The sequence below is a fragment of the Convolutriloba macropyga genome, chromosome 10 (assembly GCF_964194025.1).
Source record: "Convolutriloba macropyga chromosome 10, txConMacr16.3, whole genome shotgun sequence".
Taxonomy (NCBI): Eukaryota; Metazoa; Xenacoelomorpha; order Acoela; family Convolutidae; genus Convolutriloba; species Convolutriloba macropyga.
The window spans coordinates 7,101,848-7,121,912 of record NC_134477.1 but is presented as its reverse complement, the minus strand read 5'-3'; the positions used below and the strand labels follow the sequence as shown (position 1 = coordinate 7,121,912).

At 33.8% G+C, this 20,065-nt stretch overlaps 1 protein-coding gene across 4 annotated transcripts in view; it reads right to left on the bottom strand.

Moving 5' to 3' along the window:
* The window catches only part of LOC142348443 (uncharacterized), a 48,507-nt gene extending 29,141 nt beyond the window's left edge, over positions 1-19,366 (bottom strand). Inside the window, exons 1-4 of one of the 4 annotated variants that reach the window (XM_075399803.1) lie at positions 19,073-19,366; positions 8,225-8,323; positions 7,845-8,040; positions 5,328-5,486 (exon numbers count right to left, since the gene is read on the bottom strand). In XM_075399803.1, coding sequence (XP_075255918.1) covers positions 5,328-5,486; positions 7,845-8,040; positions 8,225-8,309 — 440 coding nt within the window. In that variant the 5' untranslated portion in view covers positions 8,310-8,323; positions 19,073-19,366. The other 3 variants (XM_075399801.1, XM_075399802.1, XM_075399804.1) reach the window with 3 other exon arrangements.
* Positions 19,367-20,065: the final 699 nt, after the last annotated feature.

The window sequence follows — 20,065 nt, the reverse complement described above, 5'->3', positions numbered from 1 at the left end:
TCACTTGATTCAAATGCGGAGAAGATTCTTGACGAATGGAAACATGGAAAAAGAGCGACAAATTTATCATTAGCTGCTATTTCAGATGACTTTAGCTCTGACTTCTTCGATGTTGCGTTTGTATTTTTTGGGATAAAAAAAAGAGGTCCGCATATTCATAGGCTAAAAGACTGCTGAATGGAAGGAATCAAAATCTCGGAGGAGTCTTGAAGCCAAGCTTGTAAATTGGTCAAGCCGAGTTACTCTTGGCAGCAAAAAACTGCAATAAATTTTTTTTTGTTAAACTTTGAGACCACATTGTTGCCTCCATTTTACAAATTGAAAGACGCGAAATTGATTTCCTCCGATGATGAAAGTACTGGAACGTTACCGAACGCAGAAAGTAGGCAGAGCAAGATTAAAGGGCTAATTTTGTTTGCAAAAACAAAGGCTCTGCAGATGGGTGATGTTTTTGACTAAGTGACAGACTCGACTCCAAATCGAGTGACAGATCTGACAGAGAAAAAGAAATTCAATTAAAACTGCTGTTGAATGAAAGTGAAGAGCTTCAACTGCGGATTGATGCACAAGAATCTAATGCAGATGATTACAGATAAAGTGAATTTGCAGATTAAGTTCAGAGTTCTCATTCAAAGCAACTTCAGAAGCACACGCAGTGCATGAGTTTCGATTTCAGTTGAACAGGAGTTGCTGGAATTCAATTCTTGATGGCCCATTCCAGCCAGAAAAGATGGAGAATTACAGCAGGGATGTCACCGGTAGCTTTGTCCTTATCTCTTTGCAGACGAGTGGTAGACTGAGAAGCCGACGCCTGGAGTTGGAAAACACTGAACTTTTAAGGCTGTTATTCGAAAACGAAATTGTAAGTCGGAAAGAGCGATGGACCGAACTGAAGATTTCAAAGTGTCAATTGTCCTGGAGAGTGTTGCGCAAGCAGAAAACATTGCAATAGAATAAGACTGGATGAGGACATCCCTTGAGGATTGGAAAAAACTCAATTTTTTAGGATTCCTCAACTAAAATGTCTGTGGAGACATTTGTAAGTTTTAATTAGCAAGAGTATTGTTGTGGTATTTATAGAATTTTAGTTTAAGATTTTTAATCGAGAGCTGGCTAATGAATCAGTCACATAACCCAAATCAGGGCAGTATACCTCAAATGTCAAAAATATTCAGAGGAAATAAAATAGGATTGAAATTTCTTGTGAAATTGTACGGAGAAATTTATAACTGCTATGTGCAAACAATGGGTTATGGTCTTGGAGAATGATTCAGTTGTTTTTGGTTCCTTTTTCGTGGAAATCATTTACGCACCCCGGTAATAGAACAAAAAGTATTCTCTTCAACTAATATCTATTTTCCTTTCTTTTTTTGTGATCGGTGTTGTATGTAATTTTTTTTCGATTTACTCATCTTTTGGTAATTTTAAAGTAGAAAGAGTTAAAGTTGTCAATGAAACGCAGAAATAAAAGTATTGGAAATTAATTAGGTCAAAATGTGTAAAAGGGGAGTTTTCAGTGGAAAAATCGGGTTATTAATTAACTTTAATAATTGGGGTACAAAGAAAAGACAAAGTAATTGTTAGAACTTTTGCAAAGTTTCAACTGAAGCAAACAGAAGAACGCAAGTGCTGGTTGAAAGAATTTCTGATAGAAGAAAATCAGTTCGTACAAAATCAAGAGTCGGAAACTTCGCTATCCCCTCATCAAATCACTAAAATTGTTCTCCCTCCAACCCAATGGGACTCAAATTTTACTTGGCAACACCTTGCAAAATTTAAAAAGCAATGTGGACAGCAAAGAGCTTTTGCATTAACGCTAAACTTAGAACAAAAAATTGAAAACAATAACTGAAGCTTTTTGTTTACTTTCAAGAAGAAATTTCAGAAACAATCCTTTTACCAGAATTACAGTAATCCTATAAAACCCGTTTAAACAAAAAAAATCAAATTGGTAAAAACTTTCCTATTTGAAAGTACTGCGTAAAAAATGCTACTTCGACAGTTGAAACACAGGTACCCGGAGGATAAGTCAGACATGTCCAATGTCCATAACTCGGAAAGGATAGAAAATAGCTTGCATTCATGAAGATTGTGGAATAAGAAAAGTGAACGTTTACGAATCCTGAAACTGGCAAACCAAGTAAACAACGGTATTACGATCATGAGCAATTATTTACATAAGTTAAAATGTATCTTGCGAGTGAATTTCTACGCACACTATTGAAATCATACGTTACGTCCAAATGTTTTGAATGAAACGACACTTACTAATTTTCTGATAAAACTGATAAGGTACAAGACAGTTAACCCCAAGAAGAATGCTCAGAAGGAGGCTTGCGATAACAAAAAAAAGCGGTTCAACAGTCCATTTCTTAAGAGTAGACAGAACGAGGATGCTCAAGCGGATCTGTTGATTCTCAAGTGACAGAGAAATGTTGTTATCTAGTGAATACTTGTTGAGAGACCATTATTTTATAGTTGCGGTAAGTGAAACGGCAGAGTTAATCACAATTTTTGCTTGACAGTAAATAAAAATTTGAACCAAAAAATGATCTGCTGAAAAGCAGAGCGTATTAGAGTTAATTGAGTTAAGAAGTCAATTGAATGAGTTTTGGATCCTTGCGTACAAACATGATTCAATTGTTTCGATAGAAAATTGTAGTTCTCTAATGAGTTTTTGGTGAAAGAACATAATTTTGTAGTTGATATAAATGAAATTGCCGAGTTAATCAAAGCTGTTGCTTGAGATAATAGTTTTCTGGCCAGTAACTGGTCTACTGAAAAGCAGAGCCTATCAGAGTTATTTGAGTAAAGAAGTCAATTGAATGAGTTCTGGATTCATGCGGAGAAAATCCTTGAGTTGGTTCGACTTAAGATTAACCATTAGTTAACTTCGATGAAAAAATTGCTCTCGGGTTGTTGAAGTTATTGAATTATATGTTCCTGACTATAACTTTGTCAGTCGCTGGTATTACGAATAATGATTTAGATTTCAAATATCCATTGCGCATTTTCTTAACAGTCGAGAGAACAACTTTAGGGAACAGAGCAGGAAATTCCTTACCGGTAGACCAAAAACCAAACAAATCTTACAGAGTTTTTGGTGCAAGCGAGCACCCAGCTAGAAGCCTTCTAACGGCGAAGTAACAAAAATCAACATGGAGCATTGTAAGGTTTTCACAAATATAGTAATAGAATAGATATTTTTTCTGCGAATGGTGAAGAAGCTCGCAGAAATCTGCCTAAAAATGCAATAAAAGCCAGTAGAGTTTAATAATTCGGAAACTTGGAGTTAATCAAAAAGAGTTCTGTATTAGTTAGTGTAAATATGGTTATGATCCCATATTTCTAGCATTCGTTTTGGATTATCTATATTCAAAACAAACAACAATGAAGAATCTTGGTTTTGCAAGAGATGTAAAACTGATGATACATGAAAAACAAATGGTAGAAATAATCAAAATGATTGATTGTTGAGTCAATGAGTCTTATCAAGTTTTTAACTAAATCTGTTTGGGTTTAAAGTATTGCTAACCTGAAAGAAATGATTCTCTTATTCTTGACAGAGTTGAACCCGATTAGTTTTTCGACCGGGACAGGGTTCTCGGCAAAGAGAAATCAACATTGTACGTTAAATTTTACTGTGCTGTATTCCAAAATAACCATTAACTGATTCTTTGTCTTATATGATGGCAGGAAGGGCTACGCACCTCTCCAAAAAATGCCAGGCAATTCTACTGATTTTTTAAAGCAAATTACGACAACTTTATCAAATACAATCACAGAATCAATGAATTTTTGTTTTCAAAGTGCTTATTTGTAAACTGTTTGAAAAATTCTGAAAACATTCAAGAAATTTTGAGGGAAATTAGAAATTGACGCGTGACATGATTGATTTCGATAAGATCTATCATTTCACTGTAGGTGGCGCCGGTATTTTGAACTAACTTCAAATGTAACGTGGATGTCCAAATTTCAAGAGATATATCCTGGATGCCAAATTAGCTATAAACACACTTTGAACTTGATACTAAGCAAATTTAGAATAACCTGAGCAGATATCGACTTCTATCATGCTGCAGTGCGAGTTGAAAAACCTCCGAAAAATCTTTGACACCACTTTTTTATCGGAAAAAACTAAGAAATCTTGCTTTCTCAAACATTCTAGGATTTCTGAAGAGTGTGAGATTAATTGGTCCTCCGGTAGTACTTGAGCACTTAATACTGAATACTTAGATGCTCAGAAAGTAGAATACAAAAACTGAATATATAAACTGACAGGTTCAAAATAATACCGGTTCTCAGCGTTCGTAAGAAACTTGCTATTATAGAGCAGTGTTTTCCGCTAGCAAAAACTTGATCGTCGATCTTTCCGGTCAGAGATTGTCTTCAGATATGGATTGAGGGACAAACAAGAAATTTTATATCGTTTTTGTTGCCCCACTCCCCCAGTTTTTTTCGGAGGTGGGGGTGTCCGTGTACGTTTTATTCACACTATGTTGGGGTATAACAGAATAGGACCAAAGTTTCAAGCGCTCAAAAAAAGAGTGTAGTCTGAAGTAAATTTGACGTAAGGCGCTTTATTATCACCGGTGACTGACGATTGGTTATTCACATCCGGGTCGAGTTTTTGGGATGAATTTTTGTAGGAAAGGCGGTGATTGCCATGAACGCCTTGAAAAAAAATGATTTACCGCATTTCACTGCCTTTCTTACAAAAATTCACCGCCTCTAATTTTGTGGCGAATTGATAAAACAAACTCTGTGAGTGCGATGAATACGTTGGCAAAAATAAGTCAACGCTTCTAAACGCAATTCTTCCAAAACATTTGCTGCAAAATTGACCGCATTTCAGCTTTTTTTACAAAAATTCATCGTATTTTCTTTTCAACGTTTACTTAATATGATTTAATTTCACAAGAAAAATAATAGAAAAAAGTGCGGACTGGCGCAGTGAAATAAGAAGTTGCAGGCATGCAGAAGCTGAGAGGTCCAAACCCTTGTACGGACGTTTCTTTATCTTTAAGAATTCTTTGAATGCGGTGAAAATAAATAATTCACCGCAACTCACCGCATTCACCGCAAAACGATGTAAGAAACAACGTGATGGAAATCATTTTTTTCACAGCATTTCTGACAAAAATTTCACCGCTAAAATTCAACTCGGGCAGTTCCTTTCGCTCTGGAACCTTGACCTGTGTTTCTTTTCCTCAAGATTTCAGAATTTCTGGTGGAAACTAAAACCTATTACTAAAGTCAAAGAATCCATTAAATTATTTTAAAACACATTCAGCAAAAGTTGAAGAGTTTCAGTCTGGAAACCTCACCTTTTGCTCTTGCTATGGTCGAATACACCAGAGTTAACAATGCTGGCAGCTGCTTGACGATTAGTGCCATGATAGCTAACAGCCCATTCACCATCAACGCCACTCCTTCTGTTAGCGCTCTTATCATGCAGGCCTCCAATCCAAGACGAGTCGCCAAATCTAATAGAGATTCACTGCGTTTTTGTTGCATTTTTACTTTATTTTAATAATTGTTCGGGTATAATTTCCGTAAATATATGGGAAAATCTCAAAGTTTGTTTAGTTAAAAAGAATGCTTTTCATGTAATATTTTTTCCGACTTTTGCTTGACACTTTCAGAGATATCAGGAAAACATGGCCAACAATTCATCCAAAACTTTTTTGGTTGTGTGCGAAAGCAAGACAAAAAAATGTTTCACTTTTGTAGGTCTGATTTGATATTGCATGTACTTGTTCGAAAGTTGTAATTAAATCTGAGATTCGTTTCTTACGTATCTGTTTTCATATCGCTTTCAATTTTTTTTTATATATGAAAAAGTGACTAATTTTTCTCCCAACGCAAAAGAACAGAACTTTTTGTCAAAAGAAAATCAAAATAAAATACTTAAAAGAAAAATGAGCGAAGAGAAGCGGAACAATGAATTTAGCAGATATTTTGAATTTATCAATAAGCCCTGTTATCCACATTTCAACATCGTTTGCGTTGCTTTGCTGGTTACAAAAAAATGGGCTGCAAGTCTTAAGAGTATGAAGAAAAAAATGATTGAAAAACATGCAACCTGTTAAAATAGTTGGTTCTCATTTCGCTTTACCCTGAAGTATTACCCTGAAGTATTTACCCTGAATTATGACCTAGTAAAATGAACGTTTTTTGTGATATAATTAGCCTTATTCAGCTAGCACGCAAAAATTTTTATTACAAGATTTGGGATTTTCACAAAAGAGCGAGAGAAAAATTTTCAAAAGAATTGTCTTGAAAAGGAAAATGAAATCTCTACCTATTGTTAACTTTTTTTTCTTCCTCTGGCTGATAGAACTATTGTTGCCCAGAATTTTTTTGACGCAAAATTCATTTAAAAATTATCTAAATCAAAAAATACGTTAAGATTTATAAGCAGCTCATGTTTTAAATGGTTTCAAGCTTCAAATCTTCCGACAAAAATTTGAAAATTATTTTTTAAAAAAATGTAGGCAGTTTTTTTTAAGCGAATAGATTTAAAATGTGAAGAGCTTTTCAATTGATCTACCTTTTTGATGATTAAAGTGATGATAGGCGTAAAGTTTCTTATATCAAAGGTTCAATTGCGTATGAGTTTTCAGTTGATGTTTAGATAGATTTGCTAGGTCTCCTTCTATGTAAATTTTGTTGAGAGTTCTTGACAATTGGTTCAAAATATTCTCTAGATTGGTACTTTTAAGCGTTCTTACGTGCTTCTAATGTGCTTTTCTGACATATATCGAAACATTTTTTAAAAAAATTGTAAGAAATTTTAGTTCGTGAAGAATTGAAACATATTTTGATATTTTTGAATTATAAAAGGAACTTAGAATCTAACGCAGCCGCTGCACTGAAAATTAGCTCAACGTTTGGAAAATATGTTTCTTTGTTTGTAGGTTTTGGCTTTCCAAAATATTCACTTGATTATATTAATTTTGTTTTCCCTGAATAACACAAACAACCTCTGAAACTCACTTTTGAAGAATTCTGTTATAATTAATCAAAAATCTTGAACAAAAATGGCAAAGGTTACCTGTCAACATTAATTGAATAAGCTTTAATTTAGATGCTCATCGAATTGTAGATGAAATAAAATTAAAAATTTGGTTTTTGTCGTTTGATTCAATTTATGTTCATGTAATTCTTATAAATATCAATTGTCATGATTTTTTTTCAAATAAGAAATTTTTTCTGTTGGTTGCTTGGTATTTTTTTACATCGCAAATGAATCAGTTTAAGTCTTTGAAACAATTAGTGTTAATAATCCTTATTCTCAGCTCAAAATTAACCTGAAAATTAATTTTTTCGATACATTTTTTCAATAAACTGATAGATCTCACATATTAAGCAACTTAGCATAGACTGTCCACTTTATACCCTAGATGTTTCAATTTCTTATTAAATAAACCGATCCAAAGGAATTGTTTTCGTAGTAGATTCCAGTACGGCTCATATTTTTAGTTACAGCTCAAATTTGTAGGCGTTCGATAAGTGAAAAGGTGCAAAATCAATGAAAAAAGGGGCGTGTTGAAAATGTGAACTTAATGTAGCGTTTCTTCTATATATTGTCAAAGTGCAACTGTGATCACGCGGTTATCAGAATGTAGATGTTTCAGATTTCAGACAAAGCACAAACCTTCTTTATTGGACACTTTTCTAAAACGTATGGGTCAATTTATATGTTCTATTTAAAAAGCAGTAATTCAGGTGTCTTCGGATAGTTTTCGGGTTTGCGTTCTATTTGGGTTTGTTTTTTTAAGGTTAAAACTCAGAAAATGGTATTAAATATGTTAAGTTGCAGTGGATTGTTTTCAGCATACCTGTCCTGGACGTTCAAGCCCAGTCGGAACCAGCCAAAGGGTTTTATGTATGGATACCCCCCTCTGCTGTACTTTGTACCGTCATCTTTCATATGCGTGTAGTCAAAGTTGCTAGAGGGATCCAGTGCATCTTCATTCAGAAAGAAGCCTTCACCAGAGTCTATATCTGGCTCCGCTCCGGCAGCCTCTTGTTCCACTATAATAAAAATTGTTCCACTATAAGAGGTTACAAACAAAAATTTTGAATTTTCAAAAAACGTAATTTTCAAAAGCCATAGAATAAAAAACATGATTTCTTTTTGTTATTTGTATGAAGAAGAAGCATGATGACGGTGATCAAAGCTTCTAGACTGTGAACTGGATTGTGATTAGAAGCTTACCAGTCCAGTTTAATGTCTCTTTGAATGATGTGCCAGTTGCTCCTAAAAGAGCTCCAAGAAAATCTCCATCATCATAGTATGCCATTTCAGTTGCTAGTTCTAAACAGAAAACCAATAAAAAATATTGAAGATAATAAAATAAATCATCTATTTCAATTAGTCAATCCAATAAACTGTACAATATGTATTGATATACGGATGCATTTTTCTGAAAATTAGCCAAAATCTATTAGTAAGCTTCTTCTGATAACTTTTTCCCCATCAGTAATTGGGCAATTTCTTCACAGGCAGTCCACTGTCGACTTCGAAAATGTATCTTATGAGATATTGAATGTTTCTGACAGAATATTGAAAGACGATGTAACGTCTGGCAACATGCTCACTCGAAACACATTAAAACAAACATTAGCTTTACAAGAGTCTCTTGAAACAACCATTCATCTCGCAAACATATGAATGGAACTTGCTCAATTAGGCTAGAAATTCTTTGATTCAAACCCTGATTCCCCTTATTGTTATCATCACGGCAAAGTTTTACAATCCATACCGTTTCAATTTTACCAAGAGCACATATTGAAAGCAAAATTATACAGAAAGATGAGCAAGTATAATTGTCCAAAAAGGTTCCTGAAAGGAGCAAAAGTGAAGACGCGAATTTTTATTTCAATTAGCACATTTTCTTCTACGGAAAGATAACCGAAAATTGTAGGATTTAAAAAAAATGAACTGTTCGAAATTTCAATGAACTGCTTGAGAATCACTTTTTATTCAGTATGGCTTCAACGAAACAGCATTGATTTTTTCTGTTTCGGCTCTTCTTTCTGTTGCAGCTGACTGAATTTTAGTTGTTTCATACTAAACACGGCATCAAAAAAAGTGTTCTTTTGAATTTTTTTGAATTTATTAAAACGCGCATTTATCTGGATGAGAACATTTTTGCTCAATTAGTCTAAAATATGCCAAGGTCATCCAAAAAAAATTTTGAGATAGGCTAAATTTTTCATCATGAAATATCATGGGCAAGAGCCACTGTCTTGCAAAATCTTGCGTGATAATTATCATCGTGCAAAACTGTTCAAAACATAGTTTCTTATTAAGCAAACAAGATTATCATTGCTGGCAGGAACATTGCAGGATCTTGGAAAATCGGTATCTAGTCCCAATTAAAGGCCAAAAATCGAAAACTTCTATATGTTCCAAAAATATGGGAAAAGATTCTGTTTGAAAGTTCATTAGGTGTGAAACTCACATACAAAAAAACAAAAAATAACTAATATATACTCCACCCTATCTAAAACACGCACGCACACACACACACACACACACACACACACACACACACACACACACACATATATATATATATATATATATAATATATATATATATATATTGATATATATATATATATATATATATATATATATATGTGTGTGTGTGTGTGTGTGTGTGTGTGTGTGTGTGTGTTTATACGTACAAACAGATTCACCGCCGCCATCACCAGCACAAGCAATACCAATAAATTTTTGCTAATTGTTTTGTTTTTTGAAAAATTGGTCCTTTCTCAATATTTAATAAAACTCGCGTAGATTTTCTAAAGTTTAGGATGTTTTGATCTACAGACGTATAATGATTAGCTATGCAATTTTTTTAAAAAATTTTGTGAGAAAATTTTTTCCAACTTTGGACATTACTGTTTGATTTTTTTTTTGTGTTCATAGGGTTTATTAACGCATTAATATTCTTGAAATCTTGATGTGTGGTTTTTGGGATATTTAGCAAATTATTCGAAGTTTTACTTTCATTCCAAGACTATTCAGTAGCTATAAAGTTAATATGCTAATTTTTCCAAAGTTTTGCCAATTTTTTCCTCTTTTTGGCTCCTATGCATCAACTATGGCTTTAGTTGGCACAGAAGTAAGATATCCTCTACCATTTCTCAAATAAAGGTTGTTTAGAGAGGACAAAAAGTTGTACAATATTGAAACCTTTCTTGTGTGCATCTTTCAGAATTTGCAATTTCGAACTTTTGTCTCAGATTTTGCTTCAAAAAGAGTTTTAAGTTTCTAGCTCTATCTCTCATTGATAATTTTGATATTCAATAACTGAGCTAAAAAACAGTTGTTTGAATGAGAATTTTCGGTCCTAAGGTAAACTTTGTTCTTTCATCTTCAGCCTATAGTTCAAAACTGATAAAAAAATTGTTGTAATGTGTTGCAATTGCGTCGGTTTGGATGATAAAAAGAGTCAAATGTTATTTAGGTTCTTCGGTTAAACATTTTTTTAAAAGACTAGTCTTTGCTGTTAATTTGCGTTTAGTGGCACAATGATGTTGTAATAATTTTATAATTCGTACACGTTTCTTGAGTTTGCGTTCGATGTTGATATTTAATGAAATGAACCAATGTTCATCAGTTTTAGTAGTCTCGATGTTCATCAGTTTTAGTTGTCTTGTTCAAAAAGTGCTGAACTTCATGGAAAGGGATTATATTCAGCGGATGAACTGAGGTTCTGATTGTTTTTGAGCAAATTTATGCGTTGTTGTTAATGGTTCTCGTTTTTTTTTGTCATTTTGGACCAAAACGACTTCTTTCAAAAATCACAAGCGTCTGGTTCAATTGAAATTTTTCCGCTATAATTTATTTTTGAGGTGCAGGAATTTGTAATAGGAACTTACACCAGAAAAATCTGAACGTTTCTTTCGTCACGTTTCTTTTTTTCGTCACGTTTCTTTTTTTAAAACCAAAGTCAGCTAAAATTTCCTCAGAGGTTGCAAATAGGCTATTGAAAAAGCTTTATCAAACTAAAATTTAACCTCGAAAACTGATTTTTGTTTGGATCAGAAACACAAAAAAAAATCACAATATTAAAAAGTCGCAGAGGCTTGATAAAAAGCAACCAGTTTGTTCCTGTTCTTTAACGGAGATTTCAATATACCACTGCATAAGATATAGGACTAAAATGGGCATAGAAAACATTATTTCTAATAGAAAAAACTTTACGGAAGTAAAGTAATGCAACTATTGTAAATGTAAAAGTGGTAAAACTGCTATTAAAACCAGAAAAAAGATATGAAAGAACAAAATATTAATTAGAAAAAACTAAACCAGATAGCTTGGGGTAGCAACAATTGACTACAGTGATCTCATTTGGAATTGAAGTGACTTCAGATTATTTCAAGCTTATATTTTAGCGTTCCTTCTCAAAGCATCGGAATATAAACAGTGGGAAGTCAACAGTGGATTCATCATTCAATTTTAACGTTTTTTAATAGCAATTGAAATTTGCAAAGTTGTCTTTTGCACTATAAACACATTTATTTACATTAATTACTCCCTTACTCTATCGAATGAGTTGGCTGCTCATTAAAAGCAAAGATGAAACAATTAATTATTATTGCAAACAAGGAAAAGTATGGCATTAGGGAACTGAGATTCTCTCATTTGACTTTCGATTTGCATGTTTGTTGAAAAATCAAACGTACTGTTCAAATCACATAATATCATTTTTTGATGAGAAAAAGGGGGAAAAATAAAAAAAGAACAAAACAAACCAGGCACAAAGTTTATGAAATTTGATTGAAATTTAATTTGAAATCAAGTTAAATTTGTTTTAAAAAAATCTCTGCATAGTTGTCGTTGAACTCGAACCAGACCAACTTCAAGCAATGAGACCCACTTTTAATCCAATAGTTTTGAACAAAAAAATACCATGATTCTTAAACCACTATATGGCAGCAAAAAATCTTTTAAACAGTGGAGACCTTTTTGTTTTGCTGTGGTGGTATTTATAAAGAAAGCTGCATGTTAAACTGATGGCGAAAAGAGTTCCGTTTTAGTTGGTCAAAGATATAGGTATCGGCCAAATTGATTTTGTTTTTTTCTTTGAAAACGTAAAATATTAAAGCATGGCAACAAAATATCTGCAATTCAACTCAAAAACAATCTCTGAACAAAAACAATTCCATTTTTTTCTCAAGTAAATGCCATATAATTTGTTTAACCTTGGCAGGATCAAAAGCGTCTGTCGTTTTACGCATTGAAAAAAAAACAGAAACATTTCAATACATGTATTGTTTTTTTGAAATGAACAAAACTAATTGTATTATAATGGTGGTTGGTGCTTAGCAGCCTTGAAGATGGTTAAATAGCAGCCTTGAAAATGAGTACTTCCATAATCTTATAAAATGTTTATATGATCTGTAAATAATTAAATAATTGCAGCAAGATTTAGTTTGAATTTTAACCAATCAGATTTGGGGAAAATAATTGAACAAAATGTTTTTACTCCCACATCCTATCAAATTCGTTTTCAATAAAAATGAATTTCAATTTTAAGAATTGGAGCACTAATTCCCCAAAATATGTCAATAAAGTTTCTTTCTTAATATAGAAAGTTTCTATTCAACTAAATTTGTTAGCCATTGTTAACTTGGGACAGATTTTACCATCAATTTTTATAGCGTCGCAACAATTTATTAATAACTAGATGTTTGCACACAATTGTTGGGCTAGTGAAAATGGCAGAAGTATCAAAATATAGAAACTTTGTTGCTGATTAATCACAATTGAGAAAATGAGAGTTTTGTTTCTGATTGGCTGATTGCTTAACTTCTCCATGTTTTTAAGTGGAAAATAAATGTTACCGTAAATTTGCTCCGAAATCGCGATAAGCCGAAAGAGAATTTTTTTTCGGGGAGAGTGGTCTCACGTTCGCACGTTCGGTTGTGATAAATTCTCATCAAATCCCACGGGCCACTAAGGCATGGCCACACGCGGTAAAGAAATAGTCTATGACCAATTTAGGCTAATTGAACGCATAACAGTTCAGTGTTTTAAATTTCGCAACCAATCACATTCGTTGAAATTTCCACATTTCGGTACGTCTATTTGTTAAGACGTCTCAAATGTTCTCGCATTTCTAGCTTATAGAATTTGCGTTTTAGCCATAATTCAAGCCCCGTTCAATTATTATCGTTCAAACCGTTGCACCACCATTCCTCTTCAAAATATAAATTTTTCCCTTTTCTTTTTTTTCCATTGAGGAACAACGTACCTCCGTTTCCACGGGTGTCGTTGAAATTATTGACTAGAATATCCAGAATGTAATTGACAAGATTAACGTTTGTAGATAGTCGCAGGCAAAAGAAATTTTTGTTCTCAGATATATTCCAGGAGGTGACGTCTTAATAAATAGACGTACCAAAATGAAGAAATTTCAATGCATGTGATTGGTTGAGAAATTTAAAACACTGTACCTTTATGCGTCCAATTAGCCTAAATTTGACATCGCCTAATGACAGATTATGGAACTTTTACCGCATCTGGCCATGCCTCACGGGCCATGGCCATGCCTCAGCAGACCGTGGGACTTGATTTGAATTTATCACAACCGAACGTGAGACCAGTTTCTCACCGAAATTTATAGTTTTTGGGGAAAAAGCTGGTCTCACGTTGGGTTGTGATAAATTCCGAATACTTTTGGCTTATCGCGACTTCTGAGCAATTTTACGTTAACATTCATATCCTATTTTAAAACATGGAGAATTTGATGACCAATCAGCCAATCAGAAAGCAATATTCCCAATTTCTCAATTGTGATTTGACAGCAATAAAATTTATATATTTTGGTACGTCTGCCATTTTCACTAGCGCCACTGAATGAATATCAATTTTGATTCTTACAGCAATTTAATTTTAATATACTTATTTTAGTGAAAAGTGTTATTCACTGCAGCTATTTCATTTATTCTGCAGACGAAGCAAATCTCCTGTGAACTGTTTGAATCTGCGATTTATAATTGAGTAAATAGAAAGAGCAAGAACTTATGAAAAAATTTTAATTTTCAGTGGGGGGCTTTATTTTCTATAATTAAATGGTCCAACACCTAGTTAAAATCGAGGTAAAGACATTTTAAGGGGAATCACCTAGAAAAAAACAGAAAAAATGCACGCGTGGTCATCACGAAAAGAACACGTGCTCAATTGAACAACATGACGAATAGCCGATTTGAGTATATGAGAAGAAACTCATAGAGAATTGGGGTCTTTCCCATTATAGTCCCCCCACGAAAATATATTCCCCCATTATGGTATAATCACCATGATGGGGGGGGGCTAAAGGCAATCTGACCACTAAGGTGGGGGGCTATAATGGGAAAGACCCGAGAATTGCATAATTTTTGGCATATATTCTCACACGAAAAAATTTGTGAAGAATAGGAAATTTATATGTGTAGAATATTCAAATTTGTTTGATTGTAAATTTGTCTAATCTTCAAATTTTCAAAATCGTCTCTCGTTTCTGAATATCGAAGTTTTTTCTAAAATTTAAAGTGTTCACTAAGGGGTCCGAAATGACGTTTGTTTTATTTTTGCTACGATGCGTTAACAAAAAATGAAAAATTGTCTCATGACAAAAAAGACCGCCTCAAATTTATATTCGCCATTTCAAAAACGTGGGAGCAAAAAAACCAACGGAAAATAACGGCGAGAATTAATTATTAACGTTTCTATAACGTTGCAGTTATTTAAATTTATATATATATATATATATATATATATATATATATATATATACATATATATATATTTATATATATATATATATATATATATATATATATATATATATATATGTATATATAACTAAAGTCACACCACTAGCTATTTTGTGGATCAGTAAAAAACTTTGCAGAAAAATAACGCGGTTACTTTTTTTAAAAATCAAAACTTGGTATATAGACCTCTTAGACAATGAGATTCGTAGTTTTCCCTTTGTTAATGTTTTTTTTTCAATTAATAGCCGCTTTCCCTTCACGTTGTTGCTTTGACCTTTCAAAACAAAAACATTGGCCATACTTACCAGATAAAATTAGAGAACTACAGATTGAGGGATATATGTTCCCTATGCTTGCATCAATATGGTCTATTGAAAAAAAGCTTTCATTCTTTTGAATTGAAATGAAATCATCTTTCTCAAAGGAGAAAAATCAATTCGAAAGATAAGAGCCAATATCACAAATGAATTGTAGAGTTTTTGAAATGTTTTAAAGCCATGCAAAGAGTTGCAATATAATACGTTTAAATCTTTTGTTGTCAGTTGGTTAAGGGGGGTACCAAACTAACAAGTGAAATGCTTTTCTGGATGCTTTTGTCAAAAACTTTTTACTGGAAAAAATGTTAAATCTTAGGTACGCAGGCTTTTTTTGCCATAGTAAGGACCCTGACTATCGTTCAAAATTCATGTTCAACAAAACAGCTTACTGTCGTAATCGCCGACCATTTTAAGTGTCCATTTTTTTTTCAAATTGGTAATAGTACAAGCTTGTAGTTGCAATCGATGTACTACTGAAATTTCAGCCAGAAGGTTGATGACAGAGAAAAATAGCGTTGAATCGGTCTAGAGACACTCTGTACTTTCTGGACGGCCAGCACTCTGTTCTAGTTACAATTTACACTGGCTATGGTAATGGTTATTGAGTAGAATCACTCTCTTGAAAAATAAAACGTTCAGTTTAACTCCCACCAACAATGTCTGATATATATGCAGCTCGAAGTTCTGCTAGGGTGTATTTAACATCTAATTTTCGTAGCAGGTCGTAACCACAGAGCTAAAGTGGGCTTTGTGATAATTACTTACAACCTAGCTTAAGAAAAAGGAGCATGTATACGACCATTATAATGACCAGTTGCGAGCAAAAAAGATATGAAATTATGCTCTGACTTAACTTCGGCGCATGAGCATTTTCAGAAAGCACACGATAAAATTAGTCTGGGCAATCTTTATGAACACCATATAATCTTAGTGAAAAAATGCACATAAGGAAACTTCAATTAATCTGGAGATGCACTGTTTCATAGCTGAACTAGGTTTTTGCTAACGAAAAGTGCTGGTTTAACGTTGAGTCGCTCTGAGACTCTAGTCTGGGAGGAATAATATAATTAATTTGTACGCCTACAGAATTATTAGGAAACGTATAATTAGTATGTACATCACGAGAAATGCCATTTAACTAAAAGATTGGAAGCAATCATAACAAACTTTTCAGTTACAAATTGTGAACTAAAAACGCTAAAAAACGTAAATTTTGATCAGATGCAACGTTAAGGTTTCAAACTAACGTACAGTTTTCTTAACACATATTTTTTGCCTAACAATAGAGACAGACAAAACTTGAGTTCAACTAAGTATAAACATTGGATACATTCTGGTCCCGCTCTCTGCTTAGAACTTTGGGCGTTTAACTTTTAGGCTCCAAGGCGCACGTTCCAGTTTTTTTTCATAGCATTGTGCTATGAAACAACAAAAATGGCAATTCCGTGCCTATAAAAAACTGGGGGCCACAGCAGAATAGACGCTCAGTTTTTTTCAACATAAAAAAAACCGATTATGGAAAATCAAATAAAATTGATGGGTGTATGATGATTCAGAGATGTTTAAGGTGGTAGAATGAATTTGCGTATTGATGCTATTGAAGTAAAACTCTAATTATTTGTGCTCAAACCAAAAAAAAACATAGAAAACTTGAAGTTATCTTTTTATCTTATTTGTTACCTACATCAATTAAGCGCAACAATCAAAACTACAAAGAAAAAACTTTCGTTTATATGTTGGAGAACTCAAAATTGACGTTCGGAACAGAAGATGCTTTACAGATTTAAAACAATTAAAGCCTTTTCCGAAAAAAAGCGTTTTAGTAAAAAGAAGTCTGAATAACATCGTCTGAATAACTTACAAAACACATGACACACCACAACTAGCAGATCTTAAAAAAACAAAAATTTCAAAGCTAGTTCAAAAATTGTCTGTGTCAATTCGAAATTCTTGAGAGATTTGCAGTCACTGAAATTTTATTAGTTACGCAGTTGAGCAAATTAGAGTCAAAATTTGAACACTTTACTTTCTAATTGTTCAGTTTAATGGTTAGACGTAGAAACAGCTGATATCAACTTGAAGACGCTATTTATAGTGAGTTTTTCTACCATCACAATCTAGATGATATCAATGACAAACACTTAGTACTTATGAAAACTTATGGCGGCGCAGCTTTTTTCGGTTCAAGGCAAAAATAAGCACAACCAGCAAGTGGATAAAAAATAAGCACAACCAGCAACTGGATGATTTTCAGTCTGTGTTTCACTGTATATGGTTCTGATCAAACAACCTCATAAACGTTTGTTTTCTTTTTCTATAAAAGAACACATTCCCTAGGCTCTTACGTGGGGGTTCCTGTTAGCTGCGCACAAAAACTAAGTTCCTTTTAAGAAAACTTATCTGAACGGAAACGTTTTGATTATTCATATTTTTCATGCATGATCAGCAGACGACTAAAATTGCTAAAGAAGCGGTACATCGTTTCGGAATTCAATTTTTTCAATTTTTTTGCGCTTTTATATTCGAGAGAAAAAGCAAGATACCTTGATGTCTTGTAAATATTTTTTTTAAACTACAATTCTATGAAAACTGAAAAAAAATAAAGTTTTGACTAAAAGGAAATCTGCATAACGATGCTCCGTATGAGGTGCACGACCCAGCTCAGATCAGACTATTCTGATCAAGATCCTCTTTGATCAGCCGATCCAGACCAAAGTTGGCTCTGATGAGACAGACTTGAGTCGCGCCCTTGGGTTTTCAAACCGACTTGAGTCGCGCACTCTGGGTACCAGACCCAATTCGGTCGCGCACTAGGGGTGCCAGATCCCCTTCGGCAGCGCATTGGCAGTACCCTGACTGACGCTTTTAACTGTTGAAGTTGCAGTAATCATTGGTAGAATATATTTTTTTCAGAAATATATACGAATATACGACATTTTATGGATATGGTTTTCGAGTTTTTCAGTAAAAAAATGATAGTTTGAAAGCAAAAAGTGTCTTCAGCTCAACAATAGATATCAAAACTTAGTTTTTGGCGTGGTCTTTGATGGGAAAGTGCTCTTCAAAAAACAGTCTCATGGGGTTCAACTATATCTTCTTTTGTCGGGGATTTGCTTTTCTTTTGGCTGGAACTCTTGGTTCTGATCAGACCTTCTAGACTCTGGAATGGTTTCAGATCAGACAGTACAGATTCTGGAAAGAGCTCTGTTCAGGCTATCCAGACCATACCACAAAATTATTCAGACCCTAGACCACGCTCTGATCAGACAATCGAGACTCTGGGCGGGGCTCTGATTAGACTGTTCAGACCGTAAGTAGAGCCCTGATCTGACCGTGCAGACTCTGGATGGGGTCCTGTGGAGTGGTTGCATTTTACCCCCTTCGCGACCCAAGTCGGCCTGATCAGGGCTGGCTTGGGTCGCCCACCTCATTATTGGATGGTTATATGCATTGCTCCAAAAAATTTAACAGAACAAAAAAAGGGAGTTTGAGTTTGATCAGAACATTTGACTTAGGGAGTAGAGGCTAAGAAATTTGACGTCGATTATGCTCATACTGCCATATATAATCATAGAGAAAGAAAATTGTCAAAAACACAAAGGCGCTATCTCACAAAATTGAGCAAATACGAAATAACGAGGCGTCAGAAACCAAACAAAGGGTTGCTTAGAATAAATTACAATAAGCAGAACAAGTCTACTTACAAAAGGCAGAACAAGAACACTTTCGCTGTGAATCATAAATAAGACAACGTGTAAAAATTATTAGTGTTACCTTGTTCGTTGGTTCTTGTATCAGCGTACTTCTCTGCGTTTTATGGAAGGCAAGATATAAATTATTCTCACCAGTAGCGACGCACTGCTTAAAAAATTGTATTTCTGAGAAATGAAGAAGAGCAATTTGATTTTTCACTGGAACCAGAAACATATATTGTACACATAATATCACTTGGAACGCTAAATTATGACTAACCTTAACACGCGGCAGCAATAGCAATGCTGAATTGTTTGTTTGTTTTGGTACCACCGTGTTTGCTTTTAAACAATAAACAAAGTTATGAAATGCCACGTAGTAAAATGATAGAGCTGCGTAAAAATGTATTTCTGAGAAACGACAAAAGCAGTGAGATTAGTCACTGGAACCAGAAACAAATATTATACAAATGTTATAACATAGCACGGTAAACTAACAAAAGCAGAAAGTATGCCTAATCTCAAAACACTAAATGAATAGCAATGCTGAACTGTTTGCTTGTTTTGGTACCACCGTGTTTGCTGTTAAACAAAATTATGAAATGCCACGTAGTAAAATGATAGAGCTGCGTAAAAATGTATTTCTGAGAAATGACAATAAGCAATGCGATTAGTCACTGGAACTAGAAATATTTAATATACACAAATTATATGTTAACACACCAAAATAGCAAAATACAGAGAATTTGACGAATATATAAGGAGGACATCAATAGGACCACCGCATTTTTTATTACAAGGAAATCATTTCAGAATTGCCACGAAGGAAAATGACAGAGCTAGATAAAAAGCATTTTCTGAAAAATGGCAAAAGCAATGTGATTATCAACTGGTACTAATTGTGGTAGCGCAAAATTAGTACCTTTAATTACCTCCGCTTTAAAATAAAAAATTACAGTGGACAAATCGACAATAATTGCTGCGCCGAATTTGCTTCATTTGCGGAGTGCTCATGTTAATGGTAAAAACGATGTCGTGGAGTAGCAGGCAATCTAAATTGCCACTAAAATAAATTTCTGAGAAATGAATGAACGCATTGCAAAAATTAACCCAATTGAAATTTAAACAGTACAAATAAAATTTGTAGGGGAGAAACAACAAAAGGTCTACATTTTGTTGTGTCTCCTCAGAAAATTTAATTTGTGCTGTTTAAATTTCAATTGGGTTAATTTTTGTAATGCGTTCATTCATTTCTCAGGCAATTATTCTTGTG